The sequence below is a fragment of the Camelina sativa genome, chromosome 5 (genome assembly GCF_030686135.1).
Source record: "Camelina sativa cultivar CO46 ecotype springtype chromosome 5, ASM3068613v1".
Classification (NCBI taxonomy): domain Eukaryota; kingdom Viridiplantae; phylum Streptophyta; class Magnoliopsida; order Brassicales; family Brassicaceae; genus Camelina; species Camelina sativa.
In genome coordinates this window covers 34,296,166-34,317,877 of record NC_141884.1, presented here as the reverse complement: position 1 = coordinate 34,317,877, position 21,712 = coordinate 34,296,166, and the positions used below count along the sequence as shown (strand labels likewise).

General features: G+C 38.0%; 2 protein-coding genes and 1 pseudogene across 2 annotated transcripts; 1 reads left to right on the top strand and 2 right to left on the bottom strand.

Moving 5' to 3' along the window:
- Positions 1–783: 783 nt before the first annotated feature.
- On the bottom strand, positions 784–2,107 carry LOC104787714 (LOB domain-containing protein 40). The gene is made up of 2 exons (XM_010513324.3): positions 1,655–2,107; positions 784–1,476 (listed from the first exon to the last, which is right to left on the bottom strand). The coding sequence occupies exons 1-2, from the start codon at positions 1,842–1,844 to the stop codon at positions 962–964; spliced, it is 705 nt and encodes a 234-aa protein (XP_010511626.2). The 5' UTR covers positions 1,845–2,107; the 3' UTR covers positions 784–961.
- A 4,699-nt stretch (positions 2,108–6,806) lies between these two features.
- On the top strand, positions 6,807–10,338 carry LOC147944724 (uncharacterized; annotated as a pseudogene).
- Positions 10,339–12,161: 1,823 nt separating this feature from the next.
- On the bottom strand, positions 12,162–12,796 carry LOC104789654 (uncharacterized). Its single transcript, XM_010515320.2, has 2 exons — positions 12,710–12,796; positions 12,162–12,623 (listed from the first exon to the last, which is right to left on the bottom strand). Exons 1-2 carry the CDS (start codon positions 12,794–12,796, stop codon positions 12,162–12,164), a joined length of 549 nt encoding a protein of 182 aa, XP_010513622.2.
- Positions 12,797–21,712: the final 8,916 nt, after the last annotated feature.

Below are 21,712 nucleotides of genomic sequence, written 5' to 3'. Positions count from 1 at the left end.
AGATTGTTAGATACAAAGAATAAACCAACTTTTGGATAACATTTGAGTAATTCTTTCTTATTTTAAAACAAAGATTTTTAAATTTTTAATCACCTTCATGTTGAAAGCATGTAAATACTATTTGTCCAATGAATAAACCAAAAGATATGCGTTGATGCTCACTAGTATATTATAATTTATCAATATGCGTGAACATTTACAGATACATGTAAAATATATATATATATATTTTTGTGTATGTACATTTTGTATTAAATATTAATATATGTCTACTAATTCTACCATTGGTTTCTTCATCATCTAGATTTTTGAAATAAACAGAAAGGTATATAGATTATTTTACCAAAAATTAGTTTCGCGAAAGTTTGAAGGAACTTCTAGAGTGTCGATCATCCTACTGAATATTGTAATTAAACTCACAATATCTAACAATAAAAAAAAATATGTTACGTATATCATTGATTATTTCGGTCTGTAATATATGGACATATTAATAACAGGATTCAAGTCCAAAGAGTTGGGCCATGTTATTTTCTTCTCTTCTCTAACAAAGTTACTAGATATATCTTTAGAGAACGAATCTAACAAACATGTAACATGTTAGCTAGTGAGTCATTCGGTAACGGTTCATGTACAAAACAGCTATTTTGAGACTTTTAAGTAAAGTACAGAATTATCTATAATGAATGGCTAATCATCATACCGAGATTTTGCAATCAAGCAACCTCTACTATCTAAATATATTTTTGTATTTTAATCCCAGAGATTTCTGAAAGTAGCAGATTTGTTAAGTTGAAACCTCTTTATCATTCCTACACATTTATGAAGAAAACAAAACATGCAAAACAACACAAAACAAAAGTAAAAGGAGAAAAGAGAGAGATTCGTTAATCTCTATTTGTACATCTAAAACTCAACAACAAAACTTGTAATTAAGACCAGCTAAAACAAAAAGGACCATTCACTCACTACACACGAGTCCGAGCTCAATCTTACACGTGTCCTCATCCTCAGACGTGCCACACCTCTCCAACTTTCTTTTTTTCATCGGCACCACCACGTGACTCCCACGTGCCAAAGGCTCCAACCCCAAAGTCAGCTCAAGCCCGATCCAACTCTTTGGTTCCTCCGTCGTCGTCCCTTCCGACGACACTGGCGACTCGTGACTAAGCGATGACTCGTGACTCTGTGACCTCACGTTTCTCTCTCCCTTGCATGCACCACGGCTCCGTCTCTTCACATTCTCATCCTTGCTTGACACGTGTCTTATGTCAGAAAGCTTGTTGTTGTTAAAAGGAGGAGCCTGACTCGTAACCGCCGCGTCACAAGCGATCGGAGTCACCGGAGAGCCTCTCATCACTGCCTCTACCGCCGCTTGACAAAGATGCCAATTTCCAGACCACAATAACCCAACTGATCCATATATCGGATTCACAATCCTCCCGCATGCTTCGTACAACAATGACCTAAATATTCCTGCCAAAGAAAATATAAATCATTAGTTGCATGCTAGGGAAATAAACAAAATTTTGCGATTTTTATGACTCTTCTAGTCCCGGCATAAAAAGATGTATGAGCTTCAGTCGAGAACTCATCAATGAACTATAACGAACTATATCAAGTAAAACATAACGAGAGATGTTTTAATTAGTACCAGGACGGAGATGGTCAGGACCGGTACTGAGAAGATTCATGAGGCCGGCACGGCCATAGAATTTGGCTAGGAAGACGGTGGCGTTGGCTTGAGATTCAGCGGATTTGATCCATTGAAGACAAGGCCTTATGCTACAGTTTTCACTACAGCCTTTTCGAAGAACTCGACATCCGTTACAGCTCATACGCATTTTAAAGAGAGGAAACAACAAGAAGAAGGTTTTTTTTTTTGTGTGTTTGGGTTTGAGGGAAAGTACAGTACGGGTCAGATCTTAAGAAGAAGGAAAGAGGTATTTAAGAAGGGAGAATCTGATGGGTTTGGTCGGAGAGATCATAACAATTAACAAGGGACGGAACTTTGTCGTCTTGTTTGTGTGTAGATTTTAAAGAGAAACTTATACTATAAAATCCGTAGATTTTGTTATTTAGTTTATGAATTTATGAAGTAAATGACAAGAATAAGAAATGTAAGTGAAAATTTATTAAAATGGTATCAGCAAACGACAAAAAAGTAGTAAAAAAATTTGAACATAAATCTTTTTGCTTTATTTTATTTAATAGTACGTCAAAAATAAACCATTTTATTTATAAAGTGCATTTATATGTAATACTGTAAATCAAAATTCATAGTCATGAAATAATCATCGTAACCTTTGTACCAAAAAAAGAAATTTAGATAATTAATTATATGTATAGTAACTTGTTAAAACAATTATTAACGCTTTCTACAATATTATATTTACTTCTTCTTTTCTTATATGATATTACATGAATTTTGCTGTCACTTACTAGAAGAAGTAGCGCGTGCTAACTCTCATTCGTAGCGCGTGCTCTCGATCGTAGCGCGTGCTCTCGATCATCAACCAAAACCAGTCAATGGTTTACATGCTTGTTTACATCTGCCCGGCGTTTGTTTTGTTTTTGTTTTTAATCAAGACCGCAGTTTAATGGTAGGCAATTTAATAATGATTTGCCAAAATATTTGGAGACGGTGAGAATCTGAAAACGAAGTTACTTGAGGATAAAATGGTAAATAGAGAAAGAGGTTCGAACTTCAAAATTGGCATGCAAGCGAGAAAAAAGTGTGATGGCGGCGTGGCGGAGACATTGTGGTAACAGAGTTTGGTCGAATCGCCGCATTGTTCATTATGTAGCTCCATACATAATTGTGATTATTATTAGTCAAGGAATCACTTTGACTAAAATCATTAGTTGCATGCTAGTAGTATATTTTGCTTTTTTACTAAATTAATTATGTCAACGTTTATTGGTTAGATTCGGTAGTTTGATCTTTTCATTAAAACAACCGGCATTGAATGGCGATGTCTAACCTAACTTCTGATACTTCTTTTATTAAAAAAACAAATACACACAATTCAGTATACATAACTAAGATTCCGAATTATAACGGAAAAGTAAAACTGAGGTAGTATATAGTCACGGTTCAAATCCTAATAGATATAGCAACCTTTGTTAAAGTTTTAATTATATTTTCAACGTATGTGAAAGAAAAATTTCTGAAAATTACACATTCAGCAACAAGTACAACATTCAGTTTATAATGATCTAGGAACTAAACCGGGTTCGCCTATATATCTCTATGGGCATTACCACATATATTTTTCGAATTATTTTTGGTCAACGTGGTTGTGATCTAATTATAATCTAAACTGTTGTTCAACAAAAAACTAACCCAATATTTAAGTTGAGTCGGCGTTGCAAATTTAAATTGGGCAGTGGCAGAATTGTGCTAATTAACCATTGGCCTGAACACTTTCTATGTTAATTAGTCGACCGACCTTTCACATGGTTGACCTCGTCTTATAATATAATCATGCGAACAATCAACTAGCAGACGACTCTATTAGACTATATAAACTCTAAAGAAATTCATATTATAGCATTTGATATCCTCGTATGCGATAAATCACCCTCCTATGAAATTTAGAAGTTCTATATAAATTTATAATATCAAAACTAACTTAACTTCTTGATTTTTTAAAAGAAACAATAACTTAACTTGTTGTAAGATATAAGCAAGAACCTATAATCAAATGGTATATCTGTGCACTATTTACATGCTTAAATAGACCGTATGGATGACGACAAAAGAAAATAGACCGTATAGATAAACAAAACTGAGGAGCCGATATATCATATTGCCATGAAAGTGATTGACTGGCAATAATTCATTAAAATAAAAATGTCTAGGTAATTTTGTCGTGTTTGCAATAAACAAATGAATATTACTCGATATATATGAACAGGGAAATTAAGTTTCGAGCTAGATTAATGCAATGATATAATTCTTTATAAAGCTCATATGAAACAGAATCCAACGTTAACTCTTCCTTTTGTTTATCAATAAATCTTTTCTCCCGAATTCTATCAAAAGTGAAGCTAGAAAAGTCCAAAATAGGACTAAAAACAAGCCATGCATGAATGTGTAAAACAAGAACAAGGGTAGTTGTAACTCTTGCTGATGATACATTGAACTGAAAAAAAGATAGACAAATGGAGGAGAGATAGGTGACGATGCCATGCAAAAATGTCCAAAAACATTATATTAGAAAAAGAGGAAAGTGCCAAAAGAAATGTAGGGTTTGGGCGTTTGGCATTCATATGGCCGCGCGTGTGTGTATAATGTCATCATATAATATGATGCATATTTGTTCGTCGTCGGTTTTAAATTGTTGGACAAAACCCTCTTCTATCTTCCAATCACTTCCACAATTTTAGGAGAAAAAAAAACAAAACATGGGCTTATTAATAGTAACAAATGAATTATAATCCAAACCCAGGGGCTCGCCTATTCCATGGTTTTCGGAATTTTGTGGGCTAAACCGTAGGATGAGCTTCAGTCTTTTTTTGATTACAATATCAGAAAATTCCCATTAAAAGAACCATTAATTAAGATTTTTCAAAGACTACATATAATTAACAATTTTATTTTTAAAACTTATAAAAGTTTGTTTATTGTTCGCCGGGCATGAAAATTACATGAACAAATTAATTCCACGAACACAATTCATTTTTTTCTATAAATAATATTCTTATTTTATTTTTATTTTAAATAATTTTTCTTCTTTTTATAGTAGTTTGATAAACAATGTATAAAAAAATTCAAGTTGATGTAAAAAAGTGGATCAAAGCACTTCAATCTAATCGAGAAATCAAGAAGACGTCACAGTACTTTTATATTCTGATCTAGACGTATTGGCTTTTCATCTCTCTTTCTAAAACGTAATTATGATGCGATTTCGATCCGATGTCACTGAAACCATTAGTGTTGGAGATCTTCATTCCTTAACACATCAAATTCCTCACTAGATGGAGAAGTCAAAGCCCTTGTTATCATCTTTGCAACAAATCCAGATGGGCTCTCTAATAGAAACCACTCGGAGAGTCTTGAACGAAATCTATATTTATCTATATGATATTGAGTCCAACTAAATTTTGACAAAGAGCCCAGTTAAGTTTGTAAAGGCTTTTTTGGGTCAGCATACTATATCATTGCACTGATCATTGTCGTTGTTCATAAAGGCATTGGTCAACATACAATAACATCACTGCACTAATTTCAACTATCATGTTTTTTTGTGTTTGCGAAAACCACTAATTTTTAACGAAAGAATGACTATACTAGTACATAAATCGATGTTTATTACTAGAGTAGATTCATTTATTTTTAACTTATTAAACTAGTACTAATCTATATTATGAAAGTTGGCCAATTCTCTCCATTTTTTTGCCACATCAGCAATGGAGAGAGTGCCACATGTTCATCCTTCTTTATGTTGCTTGACTGATACTCTTTGTCTTACTTTGCTTGATTTTCATAGTAACTGATATTTCGACCATTTTCGCTTTCCCTTGCTTTAGTAACTGCTCCTTTATAATATCTCTCACATCCTCCTTTTTTTGTAGTGAATGAAGATGTGAAAGATGAAGGTCAACCACAGAGAAAGGAGAACTTGAAGATCAAGCACATTCAGAAAATACTCTTTTACATGGCAGGAGTCATGAATATATAGAGAAAGATGTTTAATTAGTTCTTCTAATTATAGTTTGTAAGTGATTATATACATACATTCTCATTCGATAACAAACAAGAAAATACAAAATTCTCTTTTTAAGTTTATATTGTTGTGTTGTTTTCCTTCTCCACAAACCTTTTTTTATAACTCTATCTGCTCAACTATACACAGAATTGCAAGTTCATTTTCACTATGGTGAACCTTAAGATTTTGTATTTGAGTGGTATTGTTTCTAAATTTTTATTTTATGTATCTAGGGCCGGTATGTGTGTTGTTAAATGTAATCTTACTATATAGAATAAGAAGAAACTAGTCATTTTGTGTTTGATTCTTAAGAGGTAGAATAGATTATGAAACTTGGGAAATTGGCCAAATTTACTATAGTTTTTTTTCTTACTGCTACCGTCCCAGAGAAAAGAAAAAAAATTCAATCATGTGTGATGGCTACTCCAAATTTTTAGTCAGATGATATGATATTGATCACATGGGTTGTGCTTTCGTTTTTTATTACTTAACGCACGATATGATATTGACAGTAAAAATGTAATTGTTCATATCGCGAAAAATAACCCACGCAGTGCGCGGGTACTCATCTAGTTAGTTGTTAAAAGACGTTTAACCCTTTGTTATTTGTTTAATTTCGGAGATGCCATTTTGTTTTAAAAAAGAGATTTTTTAGTAACAATTAGAAATCGTGGAACCCTATGTATTCGTGAAAACCCTAAGGAGACTTAAATTGTGTTTGTTGTTATCTCTACTTGTGAAGCGATTGCGGAGGCAATATCGCTGGGAGTTCGTACGGAGATATCGGTGGGTCGGAATTTGGGCGGAGATTTCAGTGGTGAGGATTCAGACGGAGATTTTGGTGGCTGGGTATTCAAGCAAAGACTTCAATAGAAATTTGGTTTGTGTTTCCTTGGGAGATTGTGGAGGAGATGAGTTCGTGAAGGGAAAATCAGGCCGTGTTGTGACGAAATTGAGTAAGAGGCGAGTATATTTATGATTAATATTCTTTGTTAAGTGTTGTTTATATGTAACGAATGGTGTGTTATTTTTTGGTATGTAGAATCGGCGTGAAGAAACCGAGTGAGGTGTTAACTATGAACGTTCAGTGGAAAGTATCTGGGTAGATAGTGATGATGAAAAAATCGAAAGGTAAGTTTGTGATTTGAGAGAGATGTTTAATTTTGAAATTAGGTATGTGGGATTTGTTTTGTTGAAATAGTTAATAGCGAATATGGGAGGGCTCTGGTATGTTATAGGATGAAAAGCTGAGCAAAAAGTATTGTTTTGTCGTTTTGGGGTTTGGTGTTTTCAAAAAAAACTTTTCATACTCCGTATGTCTTGTGTGTGTGTATGTGTACGTGGTAGAGTGGTATGTTGTGATAAAGTGATTTGATAGAGTTTGAGGGAGTTTATAGTTTGATAGATAGAGTTTCGTGATTGACTTAAGAATTGTCGTTTGTACAATTCAAGAAATAGAATCTAAATTAGTATTGTGTGCTATTTGCAGTTAAGGGATCAAGTGCAGAGAAGAAGTACCCTCCAAGGCTGTATCCTGAAGGGAAATCTCCCCTACAGAGACAGAGCATGCATCATAACTGCACATTGAGCATTTTTGGATTTATGAAGGAGTGCATTGGGGATGATGTGTACATGGATATCAGAGATAATTCGCAAGTAGGTGTTATCTTAAAACTAGCAGATATTGACTATGTATGGTGGGCAAAGTTGGTGCACTACATTTTAACTCGACAGCTGGCAATAGAGAGAGCTATGAGATGTGGGCATTGATTGAAGGGAGTCCTATCAGGTTTTCTCTTTATGAATATGAAGACATTTTCGGCCTGAATTGTGATATGATAGATGAAGAGGATAAAGTTGATGTTGATCACACTGAATTCTGGGCTGAGTTAAATGTGGATGTAGGGGTTGGTCCAAACTGGTTTGATTTGGATGAAGCGTTGAAGCAGTGTAGGACCTCGCTTCCTGAATTGAGAAAGAAGATTGGACTGTTGTTTGTCCTTCATGTTGGTATATTGGGGCTATCTCGGTCCAGCAGGATTCCATTAGAGTATGCGAAACGAATTCTGGATAGTGAGGCTTTTGAGAGATTTCCTTGGGGTCGTGTTGGTTTTAAAGAGTTGATTCAGTCAATAAAAGTTGTGTCCTTTGAGAACCATACATATGCTATACATGGATGTGTACATGTCCTAATGGTATGGGCTTTGGAAAGTTTGGTTAACTTTGGGAAAAAGTATGGGACGAAAAGAAAAATTGATGATGATGATGTCGAAGAAGTTGTGCCGCTACTTTGCTGGGGTGGAGGCCGCCCAAGGATTACACTTGAATCCACATAGAAGACGTTAAAGAAAAAGGTAGTGTAAATTTCGTGAATTAATGGACCTTATTGAGAAAAATGTGATATTTTAACGAAACCCTATTAATGAACATATTTTTAACTGGTTGTTTGAACGTATAGGTGGACGTTAAACATTTAGTTTTCAGACGTGAAGAGGATATATATCCAATGTGGCCAGGGGAAAATGTTGTATTCGGAGAAGGTGTTTGTGGAAATAAGCTGTTGGATAATCTGCTACATGATCTTTTCCTGGGTTGTGTAGATGAGAAAAAGTGGTCTTGCGATGCAGAGGAGGTTGTTTATGATAAGAAAGCGGAGAAGAGGCAGGCGGCAGCTAGTAGTGGAGATGATTTTATGGACCCACCTCCTATGAAAAAGTATAAGGCGAGAACTAGCTCCCCAACGCACCGGAGGTCAAAAGGTCGGTGAAACTTAAAGAATTGAATGATGAAAGCGGCGATGATGGTGATGTGAAGGGCGGGGAGAAAGGGGCATTAGAAGGCGTTCTAAAGCTGTTGGGTAAGCTTGATTGGAAAATGGATGAAATGAATGAAAACTTGGGAGGGAAGCTGAAAAGTATTGGTGAGCAAGTGAAAGAGATAGAAAAGAAGGTTTCAGTCCTTAAGAATGATGTGGTTGAGTTGAAGAGAGGTAAAGACATCTTGCCTAAGAAGGCAGAGTTGGAAGAAAAGTCTGTTGAGGAAGAAGATCAACTTGCCCACGATGAAGGATCAAAAACAGGAGAGGCTGGTGGTGAGGTGGAGAATGATGAGGTAGGCTTGGTTTGAAATTCTATTTAAAAACAATTACATTGTGAAATTCTTTACAAAGAGAAGTGGTTTGTCTGTGCAGAATATTGCATAGTTGGTGGGCATTGACAATTTTGAAGCTTTAGTTTCTTTCTTAGCACTGTATCTTCTTTTCCAATTTCCGTTTATGTTTTTTACGTTAACAAGCTTTTTTCTAAAAGTGTTGACCTCGTGATATAAATCATATTAAAATTTGTACACACATAATTCCTGTCATGTTTTTCTATTAATGTCTCTCGTTTTAGTCATGGCTATTACAGATGAAGCAAACATCACAGGATGATTTTCCCATTTCATGTGTGTCCAAAAATCCGGCGAAAAAATCCAGATTGTCTTTGAAGAATGTTAAAAATATGCGAAGGACAGCACTTGATGAGAAGAAACTCAAAACACCCATTACAAAACAACCAGTTGTAGCTTGCCTTGAGGAGACGAGGAAGGAATTTACGACACCTAAAAACCAAGGAAGGAGACTTTTTACACAGCAAAAGCAACCATCATCGTCAGATTCAGGTTTTTCGGACCCTATAGAGAATGCGGCTAGGAAAAATATAGAATTGGCTATAGACAAGTTGTATTTGTTGTGTAAGGATGATGATATTGGTAGTCCAAATAAAAAAGATAGAAACCCTGCGGCAACACAGCTTGACCCATACATTGGGTCATCAGTAGTTAAGCGCATTCTTAAGGGGAAGGTCCTTTCAGTAGTGCATTATGATCCTTTTGAGAAAGTGTCTGCAGGCAAGGTTGACAAGTTAATGGCTTTCATAGACGATGAGCTGTTAGTCTTCTTATTTAATAATGTCAATTTTAGCCGTTTTTATGTTATTATTGAAGGTCTAATGTTTTTATGTTATCTTTGTTTTTTGCAGCACAAATGGGCTCGACTCCTGTGACTCATCTGCTAATTTTTACTTAAGGATAATGACACCGAAGGAGTTGTGGCCTAAGAAAGATCCGCGATACGGGTGGTTGAAGGATGCGGTAAGTGTACAATTTGTTTCCATTTTTGTTAATTTTTTTTTCCCATTTCATGGAGACATCAAATACTGATGTCTTCTTGTAAACTTGACAGCACCTGTGTCTAGTGATGCATATGCTCAGGAAAAGGTCTATGCAGACCGTGTCCCCCTTCTTATTCGATAGGATTGCCTTCCTAGATCCATGGTTTGTCTATCAATGGGCGCAAGACTACAAGAAGTTTGACTCTGAGAAGAATTGGTTGTTCCCTGAGACATACTTTAAAGTCTACAATGGTCTCTACCATAATTACAGTATGACGAAGAAGAGGTGGGTTGATGATGTCGATGTTCTTTACTTTGCAGACAACACCAATAATGACCATTGGGTAGCTGTGGTAGTGGACTTAGTGGTTCGACGAGTGAATGTGTATGACAGCATCTGCAGTTTGTATTCAGATGATGAGGTTATGAAGTCTGTTGCCCCTCCAGAGAAGAAAAAAAAATTTAGTGCGTGAGCTTTCACGTTTTACAGGTCTAAAACGTGTCCTCAAAACCTTCAGCAGGGGGATTGTGGTATTTTTTCAGTTAAATACATTGAGTGTTTAGCTGTTGGTATTTCGTATGAAGGTTTATCTGATGCTGCAATCCTGCCATCCGATTAAAACTTGCAGCTGAGATATTCGATGAGGTTCCCGACACTGATTGCTTCATTCAAATGTCTGACCCAAATCCTCGTGGTTCCGACACAGGTGGTGTTGAGTTTATATCACATAGAGAAGCATGTGTTTAATCAACGAGTAGTCTCCAAGCTGAGTCCATCTTTTTGAACAGTAAATTGTCTAACCAAGGTTTTTTGAATTTCTGCCATCAAACCCATATTCTTTTTGTAAAGCTAACAAAGTTGCATGTTCTTCGTGACAACGTTTAGAACATGTAACATTGTCCTTACCGCCAGAGCTCAAAATAGGAGCGTATTCTTTTGTGTAGATGGGTATGGTTTTTGTAACACGTATACGCTTGATGGTTAGTTAATATCTACGTGGATTTATGGTTATTTTGTGTACACACACACGACGCCCCGTAATTAACATTCATATTACACACTTATAAACCCTACTAAGATAACATTCATTATACACATACGTATTACACATACTGGCCGCTAAGATACAATAAAAAAGAAAATTGACTACTGCAGTTTATATTAGACATACTAGCCGCTAAGATACAATAAAAAAGAAAATTGCTTAGACTACTGCAGTTTATATTACACATACTAGCCGATAAGTTAATACAAAAAGAGCTGCCTACAATTAAACACATATTAGCCGCTACGTTAATACAAAAATAGAGACATACACTTATTAGCCGCATAGAATATTGGTAGTGGATTTATGAATCATACATACCTTTCAACACATCTCCTGAAACTTGCAAGCATAGTTGAATGCGAAACAATGTTCACGTATATCAAGTCCGTTGTGGTGCTCCAACCAACACAAATGAGCAATTTCAAAATGGTAATAGCCGTCGAAGATACGATATCCAAGAATCCCCATTTCTCTAATTTGTGTTTCAACTTGGTCAGCGATCATCACAGCGTCGTGTATGTTAGGCACCTTCCTGAAGAAAGCTTTTGTCAACAGGAGCCCATCTTCCAAAGCCCCACACATGATGAGCATCATAGCATATGCGAAGTGCGCATAAATGCTCTCGGTAGCGGTTTCACCAAGCATATCTAACACCGCTTGTGAAGGGCCAACTTGAGTCAATATTCGAAGTGACTCGACATATTTTGCTGTGGGATGTCCTTTCTCAAGACATTTCATCAAGAAGGGCCTATACGAGGAAGAAACATTAGCGAGGTGACCGTTGAAAATAAATTCATCCATATCTACCTCAGACAAGACTTTGTCGGAGTAAACAAGCTCTTTGTATGCCGGTCCAGCAACTATAAAAGGACCAAGGTGCCGAAACCCTTGCTTCCCTACACGGCGGATTATATCAGCAACCACAGGCGTTGGAATGTAAGCCATTTTTAGTTATCTTTAGGTCTAGAGTGCAACAAGTGAATACTACTGCAGTTTGCTTATATAGAGCCTTATTCCACTATAAATAAATTTTACAGTGTCCGGTTGGGAAGAATCATTAATGTGGGTTAAATTTCCCATTTAACATACACCTAACTTTGTGATGTGATAGACTATTAAAGCCACAATTTAAGTGCCATGTGGTTACAGTATACTAAGAGATAGAGCAGAGTTAAAATCAATCAAGTCTTACAAAACGAAAAAGCCCAAAAAATATAGTATATTGACTACATCCGTGCACATAGAAGTCAATCATTACATGTTTGACGATTGTGGCCGGTATGGCCACAGTTTCCACAACAATGGGCTTTCCTGGGCCTTTTACTCTGCATGGCAATCTCGAATGGCCCTTCAGCTCTAGTCAGCTTCGGTCTTCTAGATTGAGTCCTCACCGGTGGTGTTTTAACTCTTTTCTCAACGACATTGTTTGGTAATGGGCATGTTTCATCCTTCAACATAACTGACTTCGCATAACCAAGGCGTAGATACTCTGTTCGAAAGTATGGATGACACTTAGAAATCCTTGAGACATTAGCAGTCTGTGCGGCAGCAATTGCATGTATACACGGGAGTTTATCAACATCGAACATACAGCAAGAACACTTCTTTTGTGATAGATTGACCACATTCATGTATGCCCCGCTTCTAACTTCGTATTGGTTCGGATCGGTCTCTTGCACATCTAGGAAACTTGCTCTAACAACTCGGGCCTACCAAACAGACAAAAGTTAGTTAGTAGATGTTTAAGTAGGGATAAGCAACGACAACTTTACAAAGGCAGACAATATTATCTTACCTGGAGAAGCTCCTCAACTTGAGTTGTTAGAACAATTATCATCATAGTAGCTTGTTTTCGTCTCGCAGCAAACCATCTAGTCAACATCATCCGTATCTCCTCTAGCAGGCTAACTATCGGATACTGTCTAGCTACTTTTAATACATTGTTGAGAGACTCTGCTATGTTGGTGGTGGTTAAGTTATATCTATCACCTAGAAAGTGTACCCGACTCCACTTACTTACATCAGCCCGCACCAAATACGCATGTAGGTTTGGGTTCACCTGTTGAATTTGATGAAACAATTCATCAAATTCTTGTAGCCTATAAGCAGTTGCAGCCTTCTTTACCAAACCAAAAGTCTCAGAACCTTTAAATCTAACCAGAATATTTTTGTGGAGATGGTAAGTACAAGACTAGCAAGAGGATACACTTTTCCTATTGCTTTCCCGATGGACTTATGTTTATCCGATATAATGGCAAGCCCTTCATCATCTTGAATAACACGGCTGAGTTGTCTAAAAAATCATTCCCATGACTCATCGTTTTCCGTATCAACCACAGCAAAGGCTAGAGGAAATATGTTGTAGTTGCCATCTTGTGTCGTCGCCATTAGCAACGTCCCAAGATATTTGCCCTTTAAAAATGTACCATCAACCACTATGACTTTCCTCATGAATAGAAATCCATCTATGCTTGCCCCAAATGCTATGAAAACAGATTTGAATCTATCTAACTCATCCACTTCTAACCTAGTCAGAGTTCCTGGATTTGCTCTTCTAATCATGTATAAGTACGAAGGTAGTTCTGAATATCCACTTTCATAACTACCCCTTACTAATTCACGGGCACACTTTAGAGTATGATGACCATTCCAATAACCCATCTACAACAAAAAAAGGAAATTTTATAAGAACCAAAACGAACCCAGTTAATATAACCGTTTTCAGCACATGTAAAGTTTCATATACTTACCTTTATACCATACCGTAGATTAAGGCCAGCAGCAACATGATTTGCCACAACACCATATCTTATACCACCGACGAATTCTTTGTAGAGTTCCGCCAATATATCTGGGGTTGCTTTTAAAACGACCGACCTTTTTTTTTTTAATAAATAATAAATAATAAATATAATATAATAAATAAACTACAGCTAGTGGTCCCATACCCACTAGCCACCTAACCATAATCACAACCAACAGCGGAATAACCAATCTCAATAAATATAATAACCAATAGAATAATAGCCAGTATTAATTCCAATCATAACTAATAATCCAAACAACAAAAACCAGTGAACCAGCAATCCTAAGCAAAATTCTAGGACTTAACTCTAGCAACCTAACAGAAGCTAGACAACCAAACGAACCACTAGAACATCGTCCTCTTCATTGCCTTGATTCCACGATCATACTTTGCCTTTACCTGCACCACAAACACACATTGCAATGCATGAGTATTTATAAACACTCAGTAAGGCAATCCTCACATCTACTGGGCTATACCCACAAGCAATAGAGTCATCTCTAACCATCAAACAACAATCAACAATCAACAATAACAAACCAGGACTCTGCATCGACTGACATCAACATGCATCGACCGATACCAAATGGAGGTTGCGTCGACCGACGCAAGATCTGCGTCGACCGATGCAAGGTTAACTTGCATCGACCGATGCTCCCAATGCATCGACCGACGCATGCTCGACATAACCCGAAAACCCTAGAGTTTACGCGCCGTCCTCACTGCATCGACCGACGCACATAGTGCATCGACCGATGCAATGCCGAGCATCGTTTTCCTCCGAAGCTTCTTGCCGGATCTTCGTTCCTACAACCACAAAACTCGATCCCAAGCCACAAGAAAGCTTCCTAACGTCCATAGCAACAATCTAACAAGTCTAACATCACACAACAAGCAGATTAAAGAGTTCTCAAGCTTAGATAAGCCATGGTCCTGCACTTACCTTTGCCAAGACGAATCTGAACCTAAACACAAGAAGAAAACGCTTTTTAGGAAGCTCTTACAACGATTCCAGCTACAAATCTCTACAGGAACAGCCTCAAATCTCCAGGAATCTCCAAGAACACCAAGAACACTTCTCATTCTTTTCGTTTCTCTCAAAAGCGGCTAAACACGCCTAATGAGACAAAACACGAGTTTAAGGGTTTTCCTTTACCCAAAACGCAGCGTTTGACTAAAGTCAAAACGCAGAAACTCGACCTTGCATCGACCGATGCAACATCTGCATCGACCGATGCAACTCCCAAACCGGGATTTCGGTTCACGGATGTTACAATTCTCCCCCACCAATCTAAATTCGTCCTCGAATCTCGAATAACCATCAGCCAAGGACTCCCGTGCAACCGTCTCCACGGCCCGAACTCCTCCAACCGAACTATAGAAGGTCACCTCTAGGCGATAGACTCACGCTCCAGGTGTCATTTGCTCTCGACTTTTGGACTTTCCTTTACTCATAGGCCTAAACCTTGAGTTTTTATTGGCTCCTCATCAGACCTAAGTCTGCATGCCATAATGTTGGCTCCTCATCGGGCCTAGACCCGCATGCCATAATATATAAGGAAAATCCAACTCGTCTTTCGGGTTGCCACCCTACAGCATGCCCCCGGATCGTCATCAGAAGTCGATATACCAACCATATTCCCAAGTCACAAAGTCTCTGAATATGGCAGTACTAGGAGAACCTAAGTCCCCCAAGAGTCGCGAGCAAACAATTCTAAACACGTCTGAGTCCTATCCTGATGTTCGTATATTTTACCATGTTTTCCCTTAGTTTATTCACATCTTTTGCACCTTTTGCTATCCATTTAGGCCATTATTGTGTAGCTTTAGCACTAATCATGCATTAGAGTTTAGTTGCATTGCATTTGCATCTTTTCATGCATATTCAGGTGATTTTGGAGCTTAATGAGCATGGAAGCAATGCTGAGGAGAAGTGAAGCAATCATGAAGGGAAAGCAAGAGAGTTAAGGCTGAAGAACCAAGGTCCAGAGTCCAACTCGACCGCACACTCGACCAGACACTCGACCGTGTGCTGAGGAGGACTCGACCGAGTGGAGAATGCACGAGAGAAGCCAGCTCGACCTGCCACTCGACCGAGCACAGGTCGAGTTGACCGAACCGTTGACTATTTTGTCTTTTAGTGTTTTTAGGGCTTCCACCTCCTCTCCTATATAAAGCCTTGTACCTGCAGCCACCAGGGAGTGCAACCTTTTTAGAGAGTCAGAAACCTAGTTTTTTACTTTTTAAGGAATTATTCCCTTTGTCTTTTGATATTTTTAGATTTTGTACCTTTTTTAAGAAAACTCTTAGATTCTTCAATATTGTTGGTTCCATAAATTTCAATATATTAAGAATTTGGGTTTGATTCCTTTTGCAACATTGTAGATCTTGTTCTTATCTTTCATTTGATGCAAGTTTCGAGATTTTCTGGGTTTATGACTTTGATGTTCATCATGTGTTGTTGTGAGTAGTTCTCTAGGATCTTGAGGATGGGTTAGGCTGGACTGATCTTGTGGTTTGTGTGATTTGGTCAAGCTTGATTGTTGTAGATCTCTTCTAGGCTAGATGTTCTTAATGCTGATCCTATATCTGAGAGGGTAGGGTTTGATTTCAAGCTTCTTAGCATCACACCAATGTTTAAGAAGCATAGATAAGGCTAGATCTAGAGCTTACCATTAGGCTTGCTAAGAGATTAGAGGTCTTGTTTGGTTTGAGATGTATTGCTTAATGCCTGCTTGTGTAGATTCTTTACTGTGTGAGAACAAGTCTAGAATTGCATAGGTTTGATTGTTTCTTGCCATGAGAGTGGAAAAAACTTGTCTTAGATTTATATGTCTAGAGATTAGCTGAAAGTTTGCTTGAGATTTGTTGACCAAGTTAGATAACCACAATGATTAGTTCAGCCCATGAATCCCTCCTCAAGGCCTTCTTTGTTTATTGATTTTAAAGTCTTAATCCTGTTGCTTGCTTGTTGTTTGATTCGTATTTGCATTGCTCTGTTTTTATTGTGTTGCTCTGTTTCCCGGATTATTCCAGCTCGACCCTATACTCGACGTACACTCGGTCGAGTGCTTGCTCGAGTTCATCCCCAGAACTCTTGTTTATGCTTTGTGATTGTCCTATTTCATTCCTGTTTCATTCCAGTTGCATTCATTTAGTTTTCATATCATTACATGTCTTGCATTAGTTCATCAGTAGTGGTTTCTATTTCTGTTCTAGTATCATTACTGTTGCAATCATTCAGTTTCATTTGCATTTAGTTCTTAGTTCTTGTAGTTTACTTTCTGCATCTTTACATTTTCATCTTAGGATTGTTAGTGACAAGCAATCTTTACATTTGTCTTAACTTAGATTCATATACATATCTTAATTGTTCACAAATACTCATTTAGGATTGATACCTCTTATACTGCAACAGCATAAGGGGAATTGAAACACCCATCCATCCATCCATTCATATCTCACCATTGCATACATTCATTCATCACACACCATACCAAAAAGACATGTTTCAATTTGGCGCTGTTGCCCATTTGAGTGTGTTTTTGTGACATTTAGGATCCATATTAGTCTAAGATTAAGTTCGTTTATCCACTTGTGAAGTTGCTGCACTCGAATCTTCTGTTGCTGGGTTGTCTTGAGTTTCAGGTACCCACTCGACCAACCACTCGACCACCACTCGACCGAGCAGTGCTCGAGCACCTGATCGAGTCAGACGCCGGATCTAAATAGACAGCACTTCCCAGTTGACTCGACCATCAACTCGAGCCTGTGCTCGACCGAGTGTCTGTTCGAGTCAGTAACCATGTTTCAAGGCAGTCAGTTCTATTATGCACCCATGCACCAGCAACAAGGTTTCGAGACTCAATGGTGTCACCCTCCAGCGTTTCAGACCTACCAAGCCCAAGAACCTGATTTAAGAGCTATGATGCAACAACTATTGCTTGGGCAAGCCAATCAGCAGATTGAGGAGGCAAGGCAGTTTGAAAAGCTGAACCAAAAATTGAATTCCTATTCTCATGACCTGAGTCACCAGCTTGAGAGTCTGACCTCTTCATTCCAGTACATGGAGAGCTCCATTGCTTCTTCTTTAGCTCCTAGGCCACACCAACTTCCTGAACAAGCCATTCAAAACCCAAGGGAGATCACTGTTAAAGCAATCCATCTCCATGAGGAAGATGTCACTAAGGACAGTGGGGTTCAAGGTGGGGAGGAATCATCATTAATTGAAGCCCAGAGTGAAGGTTTTACTGAGCAGACTGAAGCAGAGAAACAACTCGACCAGGTGCTCGACCACACACACGATCGAGTACCTGATCAAGTGACTAATCGAGTTGAAGACACATAAGCTGTTGAGCCTGCTAGATACATTCCTCCTGCTTACAAACCACCTCTACCATTCCCAGGGCATTTCAAGGCACAAAAGATAAGAGAACTCAGGGAGATCATTGAGAAAAAGGAGAAGATAGCTTTGCAACAAGAGAAAGAGAAAGCCTTGAAAGAAGAGGGTGTAATTGAGAAGAAGGAAGTGATGGCCATACAAGAGGTCATCATTGCTTACCAAGAAGAAGAGAGAGGACCTGCTTTGGAACAGTATGCTCCATACCCTCTCTATCAGGATTTTTTACTTGAGATGTCAAAGAAGAGGGCTCATGACCAAGATATGAAGGATTTGAAAGAGATTGGGAAAGCTATTGTACCAACAAAGCTTGAAGATCCAGGCTCATTCAACTTACCCTGTTCCATCAGCTACATGCACTACAATAAGTGCCTTTGTGATTTAGGAGCTTCAGTGAGCTTGATGCCATACTCAGTGGCTGAGAAGTTGGGGTATGAGGACTTCAAGGACATCAACTACTATGTCAGTCTAGCAGATGGATCCAAGAGGGATGTGGTTGGAATGATTGAAAACCTCCCTATCAAAATAGGAGAAGCAAGGATCCCAATTGATTTTGCAATCATGAGCATGGAACAAGAGCCTGAAGACCCTCTTATCTTAGGAAGGCCATTCTTAGCTACAGCTGGGGCTGTTATTGATGTGAAGATGGGGACTATCAAGCTCCACCTGACTGAAGACTTCACTATGAAGTTTGACATCAACAATCCCACTAATCTGCCTTCAAAATATGATCCACCTTACACTATCAAAAGAAAGGAGGATCATGAGGTCTCAAGTGAGGAAACTGCTTCAAGGGGTAAGCTAACCTTTCAAGAAGATTCAGTGGAGAAGCTTAAGAATTCTGTTCAAGAACTGACTGCTTTAGTCAAGGATCTCCAAGTCAAGCTGAACAAAAGGACTTTGAAGAGAGCTAGGCCAAAGCTCAAGGTTAAAAAGAAACATGGTTCAAGTGCTAATGAGGTAGTGATCAAGAAGGAACACCAGGGTTACCAAATAGAACCAGGGGGGGGGGGGATTTCATCACCTCCTTGGTATTTAAACCAAGCCTGAAAAGGCATCAAAAGTCAAGCTTAGTGACTTTAAACAAGCTCACTAGGGAGGAAATCCCTAAGGTATCCTTGTATATATTGCTTTGTAATTTTGGTATTTTGATTTTTGCTTTAGTGTTTTCATGGTCAGGGAAGCAAGGGAGTCTGAATAGAAGAGGAAGAGACAGGTAATGGACACTCGCGGTCCAGCTCGACCCCCCCACTCGGACACGCACTCGACCGAGTCGCGGTCGATGGCCATCGTCGAGCTGCCCCAAAGTCCATCTCCAAGTCACCAACAAGACCCCAACTACTCCTATGACAGCATGCAGATGGATGTGGACAACTTTTCCACAATCCCTAAGGTACCACCATCACCTTCACTTGTAAATATCATTGCATTTCATTGTTGTGTTTTGTTTTTAATCTTGAATCCTCTTACAAATTTCTTTCACACAGAGGACTGTGTGATTTAAGTTTGGGGGAGGGTTTGAGATAGCATTTGATGTTGTGTTTTGTGTTCTTATTTCAAATTTTTATCATCATCCTGTTAGCACTTGCATAAGCATCTAAGGTATAGAAAAACCATAAAAATTTGAAAAATTTTGAAAAAATCTTTATAAAAAAAGAGTGTTCATGTAGTTTGCATTGCATATTAGGATCTTGTTTAGCATGTTTCATGTAGGATTGTGTAATATTTGCATTAGGGATCCATGATGAGTTTGCCTTGTTAGCTTGTTTATTCACTAGACTAGGATCAATGCCCAAGTTAATAGTACTTTGATGCTAGTTGAGTAGTTAGAAGCATAAGATTGAACCAAGCCTTGAATTCTTGCATTGCAGTTGGTCTAAATTGAAGCATGTTGTGATTTGATGCCATTTCCTACTTATAAGAACCTAATATTGACTTATAATTATCAATGTGTGCATTGCTTTAAACTCATGGATACCATATACATATTTGGATCATCTTTCTCCTTTTTACCACTTTTGTTGATCCAAGTAGCTGATTTCCTCATTAAGAATCAGTTCCCTTACCCTTAACCAAACCTTTCTTTCAAGCCATGTTTATTCTTGAGTGTGTGAAGCCTATTTTTGGGATTGAGCTTGGTAGAAAGTGTTAGGTTTGAACTGACAAGAGTAAGACCTTGTGTAGTTCTAGTTTGCATTTTTCAAACTAGATAGGACTAGGTAGTTCACTTGTTGGGTTTGGGACTTGGCTGTTATAAAAAGAAAAGAAAGAAAAGAGAAAGAAAAAGGGTAGAGTCTTTAAGAGGAGAATGTGTTTAATCAAAGTCTAGTGAAAGGATGGGAAGTAAAGATTATTGAAATTAGTTCTAGTTAAAGAAAAGAAAGAAAGAAAAAAAAAAGAAAAGTCTAGCAAAAAGCTTGTATGTCTTAAGAATAAGAAGAAAAGAGAACCATAGTGAATAAGTAAGAATCTCCCATCCCACTAGAAAGATCAAATAAGAAACATCTCCTAAGACTTGAAAACCAAAAGAGAAAAGGTTGAAAGAGAAAAGAAGAAGTAAAGGGTAGCACTAGGATAATTTGGGTTTAGATTGCTAGGATAAACACTTTGGGTGCCTTTGGGTAGACAAGGTTTTGTTCTATGTGTCTAAGTGTTCTTACCTTTAGCATTCTTCTAAAGCTCAATCCATTTTCATGAGAGAACCTTGATATTGACAAGCCCCACTCTAGAAAGAGACCATCATTGTCTCAAAACCCTTTATTACCAAGCCAAATGAGTTTAAGCATTGCATAGAATTGATTCATGTTCTTGATTAATGAATGTTAAAGGAAATGGTTAATTTGAATGCTTGTGGATGTCTTAGGCTCAAATCAATAAAGGTTGTGATATGCTTGTCTAAAGTCTTTTATTCCAGCTCATTCAACTTGCATCATAGTACTAGTAACTTGGACATTGATTCTAGATAGTCTATTTGCAAGCTTTAGGAGCTGAGATCCCACTTTCAAACCTCACTTACCTTCTTATATCTTGCTTATTTGCTTGAGGGCAAGCAAAGACTAAGTTTAGGGGTGTTGATGTTCATATATTTTACCATGTTTTCCCTTAGTTTATTCACATCTTTTGCACCTTTTGCTATCCATTTAGGCCATTATTATGTAGCTTTAGCACTAATCATGCATTAGAGTTTAGTTGCATTGCATTTGCATCTTTTCATGCATATTCAGGTGATTTTGGAGCTTAAGGAGCACGGAAGCAATGCTAAAGAGAAGTGAAGCAATCATGAAGGGAAAGCAAGAGAGTTAAGGCTGAAGAACCAAGGTCCAGAGTCCAACTCGACCGCACACTGGACCAGACACTCGACCGTGTGCTGAGGAGGACTCGACCGAGTGGAGAATGCACGAGAGAAGCCAGCTCGACCTGCCACTCGACCGAGCACAGGTCGAGTTGACCGAGCCGTTGACTATTTTGTCTTTTAGTGTTTTTAGGGTTTCCACCTCCTCTCCTATATAAAGCCTTGTACCTGCAGCCACCAGGGAGTGCAACTTTTTTAGAGAGTCAGAAACCTAGTTTTTTACTTTTTTAGGATTATTCCC

Coding starts and splice junctions, on each gene's coding strand:
- LOC104787714 (XM_010513324.3), bottom strand. CDS start 1,844: ATGCGTATGAGCTGTAACGGATGTCGAGTTCTTCGAAAAGGCTGTAGT. Junction 1,477..1,654: donor TCCTGACCATCTCCGTCCTG/GTACTAATTAAA, acceptor TTTCTTTGGCAG/GAATATTTAGGTCATTGTTG.
- LOC104789654 (XM_010515320.2), bottom strand. CDS start 12,796: ATGTTGACTAGATGGTTTGCTGCGAGACGAAAACAAGCTACTATGATG. Junction 12,624..12,709: donor AAGTTGAGGAGCTTCTCCAG/GTAAGATAATAT, acceptor TCTGTTTGGTAG/GCCCGAGTTGTTAGAGCAAG.